Source organism: Acanthopagrus latus, chromosome 7, assembly GCF_904848185.1.
Source record: "Acanthopagrus latus isolate v.2019 chromosome 7, fAcaLat1.1, whole genome shotgun sequence".
Classification (NCBI taxonomy): domain Eukaryota; kingdom Metazoa; phylum Chordata; class Actinopteri; order Spariformes; family Sparidae; genus Acanthopagrus; species Acanthopagrus latus.
Window position 1 is genome coordinate 14,092,744 of NC_051045.1, and position 14,336 is coordinate 14,107,079.

At 42.5% G+C, this 14,336-nt stretch overlaps 1 protein-coding gene across 14 annotated transcripts in view; it reads left to right on the plus strand.

The window, feature by feature from the left end:
- The window catches only part of LOC119022427 (neuron navigator 1-like), a 95,678-nt gene that overhangs the window by 31,450 nt on the left and 49,892 nt on the right, over nucleotides 1-14,336 (plus strand). For 13 of the 14 annotated variants that reach the window (XM_037103285.1, XM_037103288.1, XM_037103293.1 and 10 more), the window contains 2 exons: nucleotides 8,834-8,936; nucleotides 10,494-10,823. In XM_037103285.1, coding sequence (XP_036959180.1) covers nucleotides 8,834-8,936; nucleotides 10,494-10,823 — 433 coding nt within the window. The remainder of the gene's footprint in view (nucleotides 1-8,833; nucleotides 8,937-10,493; nucleotides 10,824-14,336) is intronic. The other variant, XM_037103298.1, reaches the window with a different exon arrangement.

Below are 14,336 nucleotides of genomic sequence, written 5' to 3' on the forward strand. Positions count from 1 at the left end.
GCATGTGTGGTTATGCAGTGTTTTTTCCCTCCATTGTTGTGTGTGTGTCTTTACAATGTGGTCAGTCTCTGAGGACTTAATGCAGGAGCCATTGCATTAGTGCTGTCTGCTTCCTGCCATCCTCCTCCTAAATCATATTAGTACTCTGTGTTTTTGTCTCATCAGCTCTTACACAACACAACACACACACACACACACATACACATTTGGCCTGTCACTAAAAAGCGAGCAAGTTTGCATTGAAGTTTGAAAGATGTAAGTGCTTATTGATGTCAGTGGAGCACTTAACTCACCTACAATGAGTGTCACAGGAAAATTACTCTCAACCTGCTGCCGGGCACAACATTCATGCAAGTGCCTAGCTGAAATGTCACAATGAAACTGACGAGATGGATGAAGAAATTATACATTGCAGGCCTCCCTGCTACAAACACATGTCTTGGACAGTGTCTACTGAATTGGTGATGCCCACAGGAAAACCTGGGCATGAAGAATAAGACTTACCGTAAGGCAGGAGTTGTTCATTAGCATAGCACTGTTTCCTGCTCTGACCTATTGATCTCACCCAGCCAAGACGAAGAACTGTCTCTGGTCAACACCAACAGACATGCCCGGCGCGGGTTTCAAAGTGTCTTCATCTCCGCACAACAAATCCATGACTTAGCTGTGTTCAGCCTCAGAAGCCTGAAACAAAGTTAGCCAGCTAGCTATAAAGAGAAAGCTAAGCTAATAATAAAATACAAAGAACAGCAGCACGGTTATGAGAAACACTGCTGTCACATGTATATGTGGGCATCTTGGGTTCGTCTTACTGAGCTGGTTTAATAAGAAAACAATAAATGGGACATGGAAACGTGACATGAGTGCTCTGAGCAGCAACAAACGCCTCTTCATTTTCTCTCTCACATGTCACAAACGCCAGCAGCTCCAGCCTTTGGCAACTCAGAGAGGACACACTACTTTTTTGTGCTCTCTGTATGATGGTACAGGTTCTGGTCAATAAATGTCAGCCCAACCTTACTCCACAATTCGGTAAGATAAAATCATATTGAGATTATTTTGACAGATATTGCAATAATTATATGCTTCATGAGTAGTGGGACTGGTCATTTTGCTCATAATTTTCACTTCCGCTCCAAAAGGTATTGAAATCATGATGATCAGTACCAAAGAAACGTGTTCTTACATCTTGAGAACAAGATTTATAGGCCAGGGCATCTTTGCAGCACCACAGAACATCATTATACTCCTGTTGCATCACATATTTCACCTTTATCAAAGAATTGCAGCATCTGGGATGTGGATGTTGCGCTTTCAATTAATGATGGCGATGACCCAAACCTGGTGTATGCACGGTTTTCACATAAAACAAGATGTAGCCTTTAAACTGACACTAATAGATATGATACACTTAATATTTTCATGTGTGTGCTAGAGAGACTTAGAGGGAGATAAGGACCGAGTTAAGTAGGCCGCCTTGTGATGAGGAATGCTCAGCATTCATCTTTTTCTGTTCTATTTGTGTTTTCCTCTCATGAATGCTCTCAGACAAAAGCACCATTGTTAGTGATGCAGCTATCTGCATGTTGTTGCTGCTGAATTAGTTTCACACACATTTTTCTGACTGGGTCTTATGACAGCATTGTGGCTAGCTAACACCAGTGACAATGCTAATGCAGTGTCAGTGTTGGAGGCTGAAGCTAAACCGACCACAATCAGCAAACACAGGAGTTACCTGGCAGCAGCTTTTCACACCACCTCTCCTGATCGTATTTGTTGAATTATCAATACCCCAAATGTTTGATGACGAGTCAGCAGCATGGGCCATTACATGTTCAATGGTTACATCTGTTTTGTTTTTTTGTTTTATTGAGGTTTTAATAAACCGGTTGTAAGTCACATTAAGTCACATATCTGGAGGCAACATAATTTGCTTTGGCTGACGCTCTGATTAGATTTAAAAAAAAAAAAAAACACATGTGGAAGTTGTCAGGCCTGAATTGTGAACTGAATTTTGAACAATCCAGCTGCAATGAAGCCGAATCGAAGAGTGAGCCCCAGATGTTCTCTAAACCAACACGTCAGTATACAAAAAACAAAATGCAAGCATACACTTAAGGTAAGGCGATATCTCTGGTTTTATGAGGCTTCTTTTGTTTTTACAGGATATTTGTATAAATGAGCTGTAGTATTTTGACCTGTCTGGTGTTTACCAGGGTTATTTTATATAATATAAACAACATTCAGCAAAACTTTAGTGGAGATACTTGCTTACTCGCTGTCATCAGTTCTAACAGTCTCACCCATCACCTTATTAACAGCGCAGGCTCTGCACACAGAGTGCAGACTGTCTGACTGACATGTGAGAGCAGAGCTGCAGCTGTGTTTAAGCACATCGTAAAATACAGTTCCACAGGAAACAACTCTCTTGAACAAAAATACACCCAAACATTGCCACACATTATGGTCTGCCTTGGCTTGCCTCACTGGGTTTATTTAGTGTGTGTGTGTGTGTGTGTGTGTGTGTGTGTGTGTGTGTGTGTGTGTGTGTGTGTGTGTGTGTGTGTGTGTGTGTGTGTGTGTGTGGTTCTTTGCTCTCATAATGTGTGTGCAGCTCTGTCAGCGCTTAGATTGCGTCTGATTTAGACTTGAGCTGAAAGATTTCCAGCAGCAAAGCACTGAGATAAGAGATACTACAGAACACTATACACATTTAATTTCATGACATACTAACTCATCCTTCAGACTGGTTGATTGTGTTTATCCTCCAGGTGATCTTTCTTTGACAGCCTTATCTGCATGCTGTGTGTGTGATGTAGTGTGCTTTGCCTCTTTACACTTCACTCATGTTTAACACACACATACACACTCTCATTCCTCTTTGTGTTTCGAAGTCTAATCAGAGGGCTAGAGGTGAGATGTTCTTGTAGTGTTATCTCACTGAGGTCTCGACCTTATTTTCCGAGAAAGCAAACTTCTCTCAAGTCACTATAAGCTTCCACGTCTTCCCTTCTAAGCGGATAGCGCTGTGACTTCTAAGCAGATAGGGCTGTGGTTAAGGAGATATGGCCGGTGTGTTTGTCCGTGTTTGGGTCAACATCCAGAGAGAGCTTGGTTTTGTGGGTGTGGAGATCTGGGCTGAGAGGATAAGAGAGAGAAGTCTGAAGGTTTTAGCTTTGCATTAAACGCTGCGACGAGGATTCAGGATCTGCAATGTTTCCATCTGTCTGTCCACATGTCTGCTGTGAAACAGTATTTCACCGTGTTGCTCATCCTCTCTGTCTCTGTCATGGATCCTGCTTTTACATAAGGATTCCTCTGATTCCCAATTTTAAATGGATTTCTGATACAGTCAGCTGCCTCAAAACAACACGGACTATCTCTGAATGTCTTCTCACACATGAGCATGGACACGCTGATCGTTCTGTCACGGAAAGATTGCTGCGGTTTATTTAGTGAACAGAAATGCAATGTTGTGCTCAGACAGGCTCGTTAACTATTCACGTCCCATATCAGATATGATCTTCAAGGTTCTCTAATATCCTGTTGCGACATCCTGGTGTAGCAGATGAACTTCCGTGCACATCTGTGTGTGCGTGCATGTGTGCGCAAGTGCGTGGATGCACATTTGGGTGCATTAGTGTTTGTCGGCCCTGTCCAGATGTGCAGGAATGGCCATGTGTTGTAATGCTTCCTGTTTTGCAAACTGTCTGAGGTCAGCAGAGGGCTGTGATGGTCGGCTGAGTGGAAACAGAGAACAGAAAAAAAAACAACACAGAAGACAAGTGATATTATTAAGCATGTAAAAGCAAAATGCGAAATAATTGAGATTTTAGCAGTTTTGCAGGTTCAAATACAGATTGGGGCAGGTGTATTTCTGTGTCATCACATGCTCTAACTTTTTTCTCACTCTAAAGAAATGTTGTCAAAAAGAGCACTCAAACAATAACAAAAAACACACAGGATTTACCAGCATCCTGTTTGTCTACAACAAAGACAATCATTACAGCATTCCTGACAACTGACACACAAGCGGCCACTTTGGAAGTGCATGACTATTTTAAAGATTTGCCCACATCGCTGGAGGTACAGATGTATAGTAGCAGCGATGCTCAACCGCACCATCTATCATGTGATAAGCGCACTGTAGCCCAAGGAGCGGTTCAGTGACACTAACATATGTGCACACACGTGGACAGGATGGGGACAAATGAAGTCCGGAGGGAAGGAAGGAAAGAATAGAAACAGAAGTCATTACTCAAACCTTTTATTCATATTCTGCAAATCTGAAGCTCTAGCTGGTAAAGACGCACACTCATGTGCGGGCAGACGGATGAACTCACATTTACCGTCGCCACACAGACAATACGAAGTCAAAGGAGGATGCACGAACACATACACACTCATACGAACACAATAGCAGACTACTCCTGCAAGGACAGAGCCATTAGAGTGTCATTGGGGAGTCTTTTTTTTCCTTTCTAATGGAGAGTCGAGTCAGTCACCCAAGAGAGGAAACCAAGTGGACAGCAGTTTCACTCTATTTCTTTTAGGCATCCGCAATATGAAGCGTGCTCCCTCCACTTCTTCGTCTTTTAAGGGATAAGCCCAGCAATATTTCATATGTTTCTTATCGTCGACAAATCCCTTCAAAAGACAGAAAAAAACAAAAATGAACGTATCCCACCAGCAAGTATTGCCTGATGTAGCTTATTTCTCCGTGCCACAGATGTCCATTGTTGTCCAAAGTCTATTAAAAACACACAAATGAGTCACACTGTTGCTTTGGGTGACATGTTCCTCTGTTACGGATAAACACGGGCACTGCAGGGTTGTTTTTTTTTTCTTTTTTAAGTCAATCCTACATACACCATCTGCTGCTGAAAATACTCTCTCACTGAGAGGCACAGACAGGATGGGGAAGTGAGAAAGTATTGAGAGTCACAGATTGTTGGCTACAGAGATGGGTGATATGGTCTTAGAAAATATTATATTTTTAGACTGTATCGCAAAACATGATTTTATCTCTGTATTTTGAAATCTATCTTTAAAAGCACTTCAGAGACACTGGGACATGAGAAAATCCTGAGTATTATCCAGAATATTTAAAATATGTCTAGATTTACGTTGGTCCAGCATTTGACCATCGGTCTTGAGCATCACTGGAACATCTGCCTTAGATTTGAGGTTTTGAGGATTCAAAAACAAACTTGGTAACATAGCTGTTAATTCAAATGCCAGCAGCTCTGTTTAATGGGATTGTGACCTTACCACACACACAATAAGAGAAAAAAGGGCAGTGGTCCTCTTTACTGCCCTTGTGCATTTATGTCCTCTCACCATCTGTACTATTGTTATGGGGCTGAAGGCAGAATATGGCAAAATAAAATCTTCCCTCTTTCCTCATTTCCGTCTCTAACTTGCTCTTTATGTTGCTTTTTTGAAGTCGTTCTGTCTCTTTGTTTTGTCTGAGAGCAGACCTGCATTAGGATCCTGGACATGCACTATGTGCATGCTCTTACAACAACACGCTCTCTCTAACTTGCTGACTCTCCTTTCAGCAGTCTGAGTGGCCCATTATGGATGGCTCCTCGTGTAGTTTCACAGCCTCTTCAGAGCTCGAGTGTGCGTTCACGAGTGTGTCGAGAAGCGGCAGGTGGAGTGTCCCGTCCCAGCAAATCCATGCACATGCACACAGGCCCTTCTACACACACACACACACACACACACACACACACACACACACACACACACACACACACACACACACACACACACACACACACACACACAAACACACACACACACTCAGTCTAAACCTGATCAGTGTAATTCATCTGCACCCCTGGGGAGCTGCCGGGGCTGACAGGGATATTTGCATCCCTAATTCCCCCGCCACCACACCCCCCCTCCCGATGCCAGCTGGGACCACCAGGGCCAGGGCAGAGGCAGGCCAGGAAGTCTTTCAGAGACATGCGCTCACATATACACGCAGGCACATACACAATCAGGCAGACCGTATCTAATCAATTTGACGCCGATGTTAAACAAAGCTCACGTTTAGGGTAATTAAAACCGGGCAATTAAAGCATGGATGTGTGTGCATGTGTCTGAGTGCATGTCAGACTTTGTCTGTGTTTGCATATTTTAGAGGTTCTTTGTTCCCGTTAAACCCTTGTATGAACAGATTATTATTTTAAAGCTGAAAAGTTTCTCTTTGTAGCTTAAATTTACATACTGTGCATCACAACCTTTCATGTGAGCACATCCAGCAGAACAAAGTAGTTCTATTTTTGTAATTTTTGTATTATTATATTTTTGTTATGAAACATTTTGACTGTATGTGAATGCGTGTGTGTGTGAGTAGCAGAAGGTTGGATCACAATGATTTCATCATCTCTCCACTGAGCTGCCTGTCCCCAGGGTGACCTAATCAATCATCCATGTGGCCATTCTCTTTAAGAGAAATCAATCCAGTTTTATAAATCAGGCCTGGTGTAAGCGTTTCTCAGGGTATGCATATGAGTAGACCCCCAGTGCGTACACATATGTGTCTATGTAAGCGCAGTGTTTAGTCTGCAGCTGTTGTTGAGATTGACAGCGCTGGCAGCTCATGATTTTCCCTTCTCACTCATTAGAACGGACTCTCCCCATTCATCTCCTCACTAGCCAGCTGGACTGACCCACAGGAGGGGTGGCTGTGAGTGGGATGAGTCTGTGTGTGAAGGGGGGGTGTTCAGGGTCATATGTGTTAATGGATTTCTTCCGTATAAAGAGTCTGTTATTCCAAGGGCTCAATTGTCATTTTTTCATAAAGGGGGTTAGGGTTAGTGTTATTTTAAACCCTTATTAAGATGAACCCTCTACAGTTGTGCCAGTGTCTCTGTGAGGCTGCAAAACTCAAAATCAGCGTAGGTTTGTCTAATATTTATTCAAAATATCTCTCCACTCTCTTACTTGGTACAGTGGTAGATCTCTCTTTTTTTAAATTACAGACAAAAAAACAGTCTGAAGAGGCATTTTTCCAGGCATTGTGCGAAACTGGTCTTTGAGCTAAATGCTAACAACACCATTCTTACATGCTGTTGTTTTCTAGGTATGCTGTTTACCATGTTCACTATCTTGGCTTAGCATGTTAGCAAGGTGTCTTTTGCTAATAAGCACCCAGCACAGCTGATGCTAATCGGAATGTCATGTTCTGTGAGGGTATTTTGTCATAAATCCACAGAGGAGAATTAACTACAGTTGTTACTATCCATCCTGAGGGGGACATGAATGTGCCCCCAATTTTTAATTGTGGAAATACATCCAAAAGTTAAGACATTTTGAGAAGAACAACTTTGTAACTCAGTTGTGCTCGTAGAAGTACGCTTATAATTTTGCCTCACCCTGTCCTTGATTTATAGTAAATCTCTTGCTGTGCTCGTCAGCTGGCCCGTTCTAATGGTCTATTGAACTGAACCTCAGGGGTTAACAGATTGCCTCATGTCTTACCACCTCAATCACACATAAATACGCAACGGTCAAGGTCAAGAAAAGACAAGACAGGAAAGACTCCCCAAAAGCGTAAATACAGTCTGTCTGTTTCAGTAAGTGGTGGAGTCACTTTGGTGTTTTTCTTTGATTGCATCGAGTCTTCAAACCCCCGGTGGAGTTGTCTGAACACACACACACGTATTAAACAGCAGTGGGGCTGGATGGCCCAGCATGAATCTACCTTACCAATCTGAGCCGATTACATCATATTAAAAAAGGGGGGGTGAGACACATGCCAGTGTGTCCCCCTGCGGGTTTCAAATGAGGAAGATCTTTTGGTTTATTTTGCTTTGGAGAGAGTTGGGGAGTGAAGGGCCACAGTGCAATGAGTGGGCAGTGGGGCGTTGTGACCGAGGTTGGCCGAGGGAGAGAGGGATCCAGGCAGACAGAGAAAGGAGTGTGAGACCTTTAAGGTCCTGAAGGTCTCCTCTGTTGTATTGTCTGTCTGACTGCCATCATATTTAGTTTAGTTTGCTCCACTGCCATCTGGAAAAACAACTGTGCTGCCGCTGTTACCTCTGTCAGGTCTTCTTTTGCTTGTGAGATTCTCTAGTTCCATCACTGAAGCTTGTTCCTCTGTTGTAGAGTTATATTTACGTTCTTTGGGGGGTGATTAGGTATGATCATTGATTTAACATATCTGTATCACCATTTTTACATCTTACAATTTTTTAAACGCACAAATAACATTATGACAAAACTGATTTACTTTAATTTATACAATTCAGTAATTCTTATTTCATTCTTAAGAATAATGATGACAGATATCTACAAATACATTTTCACATATTGAATAAGATTTAAGACTAGTATACATTTTTATTTATTTATTTTTATTTGACTGGCTCAAATTAACTTTCATACAAATAACCTTATTGTACTATTAGGATGTAAAATGGTTCTAAGATCTAAAGTTCCATTAATTGACTGATGTGATTATGAGAAAACAATTAATAATTAAGGATCTTCCATACATACATTTTAAGTCATAAGAATAACACAGGATAAGCAATATTATGATTTTTAAATGTTTCTGTTTTTTAACTCAAAACATCTGTCAAGCCAAACTGAACCTTGTGGTGGGCCAGGCTGAAAGCGGAAACATCCAGGATCATCATTTATTAACCCATACTTGGTCATATTTTGATCATTCAACAGTGTGTTTATCTGTTCCCAAATGTTTGAACAGGTTGGCATCGTATTTTGTTAACCGCTAATTATGTAATATGCTGTTTCATGTCTAAAAATATCCCTTTGTGTCTCTGTGTTTGTGTGCCTACATATGCGCCCCCCACAGACCCAGAGTCCCAGAGGAAGAGGACTGTGCAAAATGTTCTGGACCTTCGACAGAATCTGGAAGAAACCATGACCAGCCTGAGAGGGGTGCAGCTCAGCCACAGGTCAGCAACGCGCACACACGCATGCATGCACGCACTCGCACAAAACATGATATTGCACTGTAGAAACAAAGAGATTAAACAAAACAAACCAGCCAGAAACAGCAGTTGAGATGAGCCGATCCTTATTGACATTGCTAACAGTGTGTTGGGGTGTGGTGGTTAACTGCCTGTGGGCTTTCAGATCAATATCAGTATTCCTGATAGACCAGTAGCCATTAGTCTGTCATTTTCTGCCTGCTCTGCTCTCCCTCTGCGTTGGTTAATACGGAACTGAAGCAGGATTAGCTCAAAGCTCAAAGCTGACTTCAAAGCCGACCTCGCCAATGCGCACTCACGGCTCACGTTCATACACACAACAAGATGAGCAATAATGCTATGATTAAGTGGCTGTTTGCGTGACTTTTCCCTTCCTCCACCTCCTGTCTTTCATTGGCTGATTCGGATCACATTCGGTACGTCTTCAGGTTTTGTCCTTGAGAGCTTCCCCTCCGTCCGCCTGTCCATGCGTCTCATGCCATGTATCCTCTCTCAGTCCCTCAGTGGGAGATCCCCACATGAAGAGAAAATCAGCAGATGGTTCCCTGCTGGAATACCTTTCCTTTGCCATTCATACTTTTATCCTACTATAATAACCTTGAATCACTCCCCACTGTCCCTGAAGACTTGCTTTGAGGCCTCCAGCCTGTGTGCGGAAGTTTTCTTGTGCAAACAACGTGTCATATTTCCTGTGAAAAACAAGTGTGTAGAGTGTGAGATTTGCATGAATTAAACGAATGGATTGGCGAGCACATTGCAAATTGTTTTGTCTACACATATTTGTCGCTGATATGTTCTGTATGCATAACAAGCAGAAAGCCTGTGAAAATCCATCTCAACAAGACGGGTAGCAGCATCCTCCCTCTCGTCCCCGCTCCACTTCTTTCCTGCCTGTTTCATGTTAGCGGTGAAGCATTTTGTGTGAAAATGTCTCCATTGATGGTTTTTGTGGAGATGATTCTGTATCCTGCAGACAAGATTAATTTTAATGTTGCAGGCAAAAGCACGTCCTGTCACACAGTTTGAGAGCCAGTAACTTTTAATATGCTAATGCTCATCATTCTCTCCCCAGACGCTAAGCGGTGATGTGCGGTGCTGCTTTAGCACGGGGAAACCATGATATTGTGACAGTAGTGATGCAGATATTTGTGGACTCGCAAAAAAAATATGACAGTGCTATGCAGTTGAATGCAGAGCACAGAGCAACATAAAGGCATGTTTGCTGACAAGAATACACACGTATGCACACATACGCACACACACACCTGGAATAAACTTATCCGCACAGCTCTTGAAGAAATCAGTGTTGGGTTCCGCTGTGGGAAGAGGATGCGGCCTGGGGAGAGGAAAAAAGATGATTGGATGGACGAAGCAGGTCCTCAGCTCAGAGGAAATGACAGATAGACATTCACCTCCTGTCTTTTTAAAACTGCGCCCAACCTTTTCACCCCTTTAAGGGAGTACATTGCTCTGAATATTTCTTATAGACCTCTAAGAAGTATCCCTTTTTTTCATCTATAGCTGTGTGGAGGGGACCATGTGCTACGACAGCGATGAAGCTGCTGCCTTCTCAATTTCCAGCCTATCAAACCGTTCCTCTCCATTGTCATGGCGCCAGGGTCAAGCCAGCCCCCGTCTGCAGGCTGGTGAAGCTCCGTCCACAGGTAACACGCAGTCAGATGTTCCCCTCCGGATCAACCACGCCTCCCGTATCCACCTCATCGAAGCACTGGACGACTCGGATCCGTCGGTCCTGAAGGGAGATTACCTCAACAGAAGCAACATCAGCGGGAAGAGCGCAAACGAGGATGATGACGAAGATGATGATGATATTGATGATCTGGGGAATGGGTAAGTTGTGTTCTTTTACCCCAGCTTTAATAAAATGAGCAGCATGAAGGGTATTTTATGACCCCATGACACTACAGGAGCCAGGACACTCTGTCTCATTAATGATCTTAACATTGCTTGTGATATGAGTCCTGCCACCTGCCGACTGTTACAACCCCACAGCTGCAGTCGGGCCTGTGGTTAGTAGTTTACCAGCACAACTAAGCCTTGATCAGACCCTCTGAAATGCATCACAAACCCCCTCATAGTGTCTGCCCTGACACTGGCAGCTGTAGCCCCCCTGGTGCAGCTGGCTCTGCCATAGTCAGAAAACAGCCCTCTGGCAGAGTACGGGAATGATGTCACAATCATCAAGCCCCCTCACAGAGATCATCCTGTCAAATTCAGCCTCGAGCTTGCCAGCTTTTGCCAGCAGGCTTCCATGTGGATGACCCCTCGCAGCGTCGGCTCACCAGAGCCCCGCTGGCAGAGCTCGAATGCACACATCTTTGGAAAACTGGTAACTCTCTCCGCCGAGCCAACGTGAGGTCGGTCAGAGCTGTCAAGGTCAGAATGAGGTTTGTTTGGAAGTAGCCATGGATTCCTTGGATCAAAATACTTAATGTTGGGATCACAGTGTGAACTATGTCAGCTTGGTTTACCAGCATGTTTGCTGTGTTGTGCTGTGGTTGTTACGCAGGTGGCGTCTTTGAAACTTTGTTTTGTTATAATTGGAACATTTTCTGTGGTGTTGTTTCACACCTCATACATGCACACCTGTCTGTTCAGCTGGTTGTCTACATGAGGCTGACTAGTTTACAGGAAACGGCTCTTTAACTCTCATTCTTTATCTGCTATAAAATGGACCAGCGAGGCATAATCACAGTCATGTTCCTGTGAAGGTGTTTGTGTGTCTGTCTGACCCAAAAAGATTGCGTGTTGTGCGTTCGTGAACATTGTTTTCGCTTGACAACTGAATCAGAGGGACCGATCAACAAGAGAGACGTTATTGTTCAAATTGTTATTTAGCTCCCAGACACTGCGCCAGTCTGTCTCAGAAGGACAGCACATCACCCTGTGACTTCACGACCTATCGAGAGGAATTACATCAAGTTTCACATCGATAAGTACAAGAAATGTTATCTTTTGAAGAATGCCCTTAGTTGTGTTCCCTGGACTTTGTTGGTTAGTTTTGGCGAACTTGCAGCTCTTGACCCAAAATGAGGAGGTATGACACAATAATTTTAACCCACTTGCACACACAGCATCATGTTTCACCGACCAACACTGAGCATAGCGAAGAAAAACATATTATCTCACTGTAAACCAGGATCCTGGCAGTGTGTATACGTGTGTGCGTGTGAAGCTGCAGAGCTCGTCCAACCAAACTAAAAAAAAATTCCTCCACTGGCCACAGCTTGACATCTCCATGGTAACCACAAAAATGCACCCCACAGTCACCAGGAAATCAGTTGCAACAAGGTTCAGGTCCCTGTAGCGTTATTGTGTATGTGGTCATGGCCTCCAATTAGTGGTTGTGCAGGTTTATGTTGTGCTTTGTGTGAGGAGGGAAACAAAAGGCAGCATTTGTTTGCAGACTGAAGGAAAAAGACTGAGAAAGAGAGGTGGAAAATTTTAAAGGACAGTATTTCTTTCTCTTTCTTTCTTTCTGGATTGTGATATCTTTATAGTATATAACAAAGATGTATCAAATGAGGCTTCAAGCAAGGTGGAATATTGAGGGAAATGCGTACAATATAATCTAATCTAAAACAGTAATCTTTGATTAAATCCTACATTCTTGGCTCTTGGCTGCAGCATTGTGTTGAGTATTGATCTAGTAGACATATTATTTAGTAACTCTATATTAGGATTATACACTTTTATTTGTTTGTTGATTATAGCATGCATCTAAGTAGTATATTGACCCTCTGAGTCATTCTAAAGCGTTTATAAAACCCTGATTCTGCATATATCTCCAACCACTAGGCCCCCCATTAATGTTCTAATTTCTGTTTGTGTAAAGTAAGTACAAAGGTGTTAATTTCTGTTGAAAAGTGAAGGGGAGAGTGTGAATTTACAGTAATTGCAAGCTGAGGAGACATCGGAAAATAATTAATTCAGTTTTATTTATTGGTACAAGCTATTTTTCCAGGATATTTTTGACAAATTATGCTTTTAATAGGTGTACGCTCTGTCAATGAAAGTACCTTAATTACATTCTAAAATGTTTTGCTCAGTATAGGCCTTCAGGTGGTAGTGTCACAAGAAAGGTCACTCCCCTGTGATAACATTACATAAACACAGCATATTCTTGTATGACAAAAACACGAAAGCACAAGTGTTAATAGTATCCAAATGACTTTAAATCAAATCTTGGTGTTGTGATAATACTTTGACACTTAATAAATCCACACAGGTTCTGCTAGTGAACTGGTCTTGAGAAAGACCTCTTTACCACCTTGTGAGGGTACATAAGAGAGAAGTAAGAATGTAATTCATGTACACCAACGTACCTATTTATTATCAATGGGCAAGATCTGGAGCTTATTGAATGAAAAGGCCTAGTAGTTGTAGAATATGGCCATGCAGAATAATTCATTAACATTAATGCTTTGTAATGACTGATAAGGTATGGTACTAATATGCATTCTACTAAGCAACTAGTCAAGTATGTTAGTATGTTTACACTAACATAAAGTGTTACCAATTGTTTATCTTTAAAACGTCAATACGCCCCTCACGTATTCACAGAGCTCAAAAACTCAAAGATATCCAATTTACGATGAAGAAAAGCGGCAAATCTTAATATTTAAGAACAAGCAAATGTTTGGTGTTTTATTGAGAGAAGTGTTAAAGTAATGATCCATGACCAGAATTAATTTACTGTTAATCAACTTGACATTTGCCTCTATTGAAGATATGGTCACATTTAAGGTCTGCAGGTTGTGCTGTGGTTCCTGTCTTTACCACTAGAGGGCAGACTAGTTCCGCTGTTCCCACTTTCCCTGCTGCCCTCCACCCTGTCTTCTTGAAGTCGCCCCCATGCTGTATTACTCTCCCTCATCTCATAATTTATTATGCTTTCTCATCCATTATGCATAGAGGCACTGCCCCTGTCATACAGAGGTCACAGTACACTACCATAACTCATCCCAGCATATATAATACATAGGACTTCCCCACATGAATTATGCATCACAAACACACACACACATGTTCTTTGTTTGGGTGCTGTACTTTTGGTTCTGTTAAATTGTGAGGAAATATTACAGTTTGGCCATAAACATATATGTGTGAGCAGCCTTTGACTCATCGCAAGACTAACAGTGACTCACTTGAGTTTAACAGTATAGGCATGAGTCACATTCTCACACAAAGGTAAGTTTACCGTGACTGTACCGTGACCTGCCTGACACACAGACCCTATGCACTCACACACACACTGACTCAGGACCCCTTTAAGTCAGTTATCCGTTTCCTGTCCTTCTCTAACCGGGGCCTCTTCTCGTCTGATGAGGACCACTTACATCT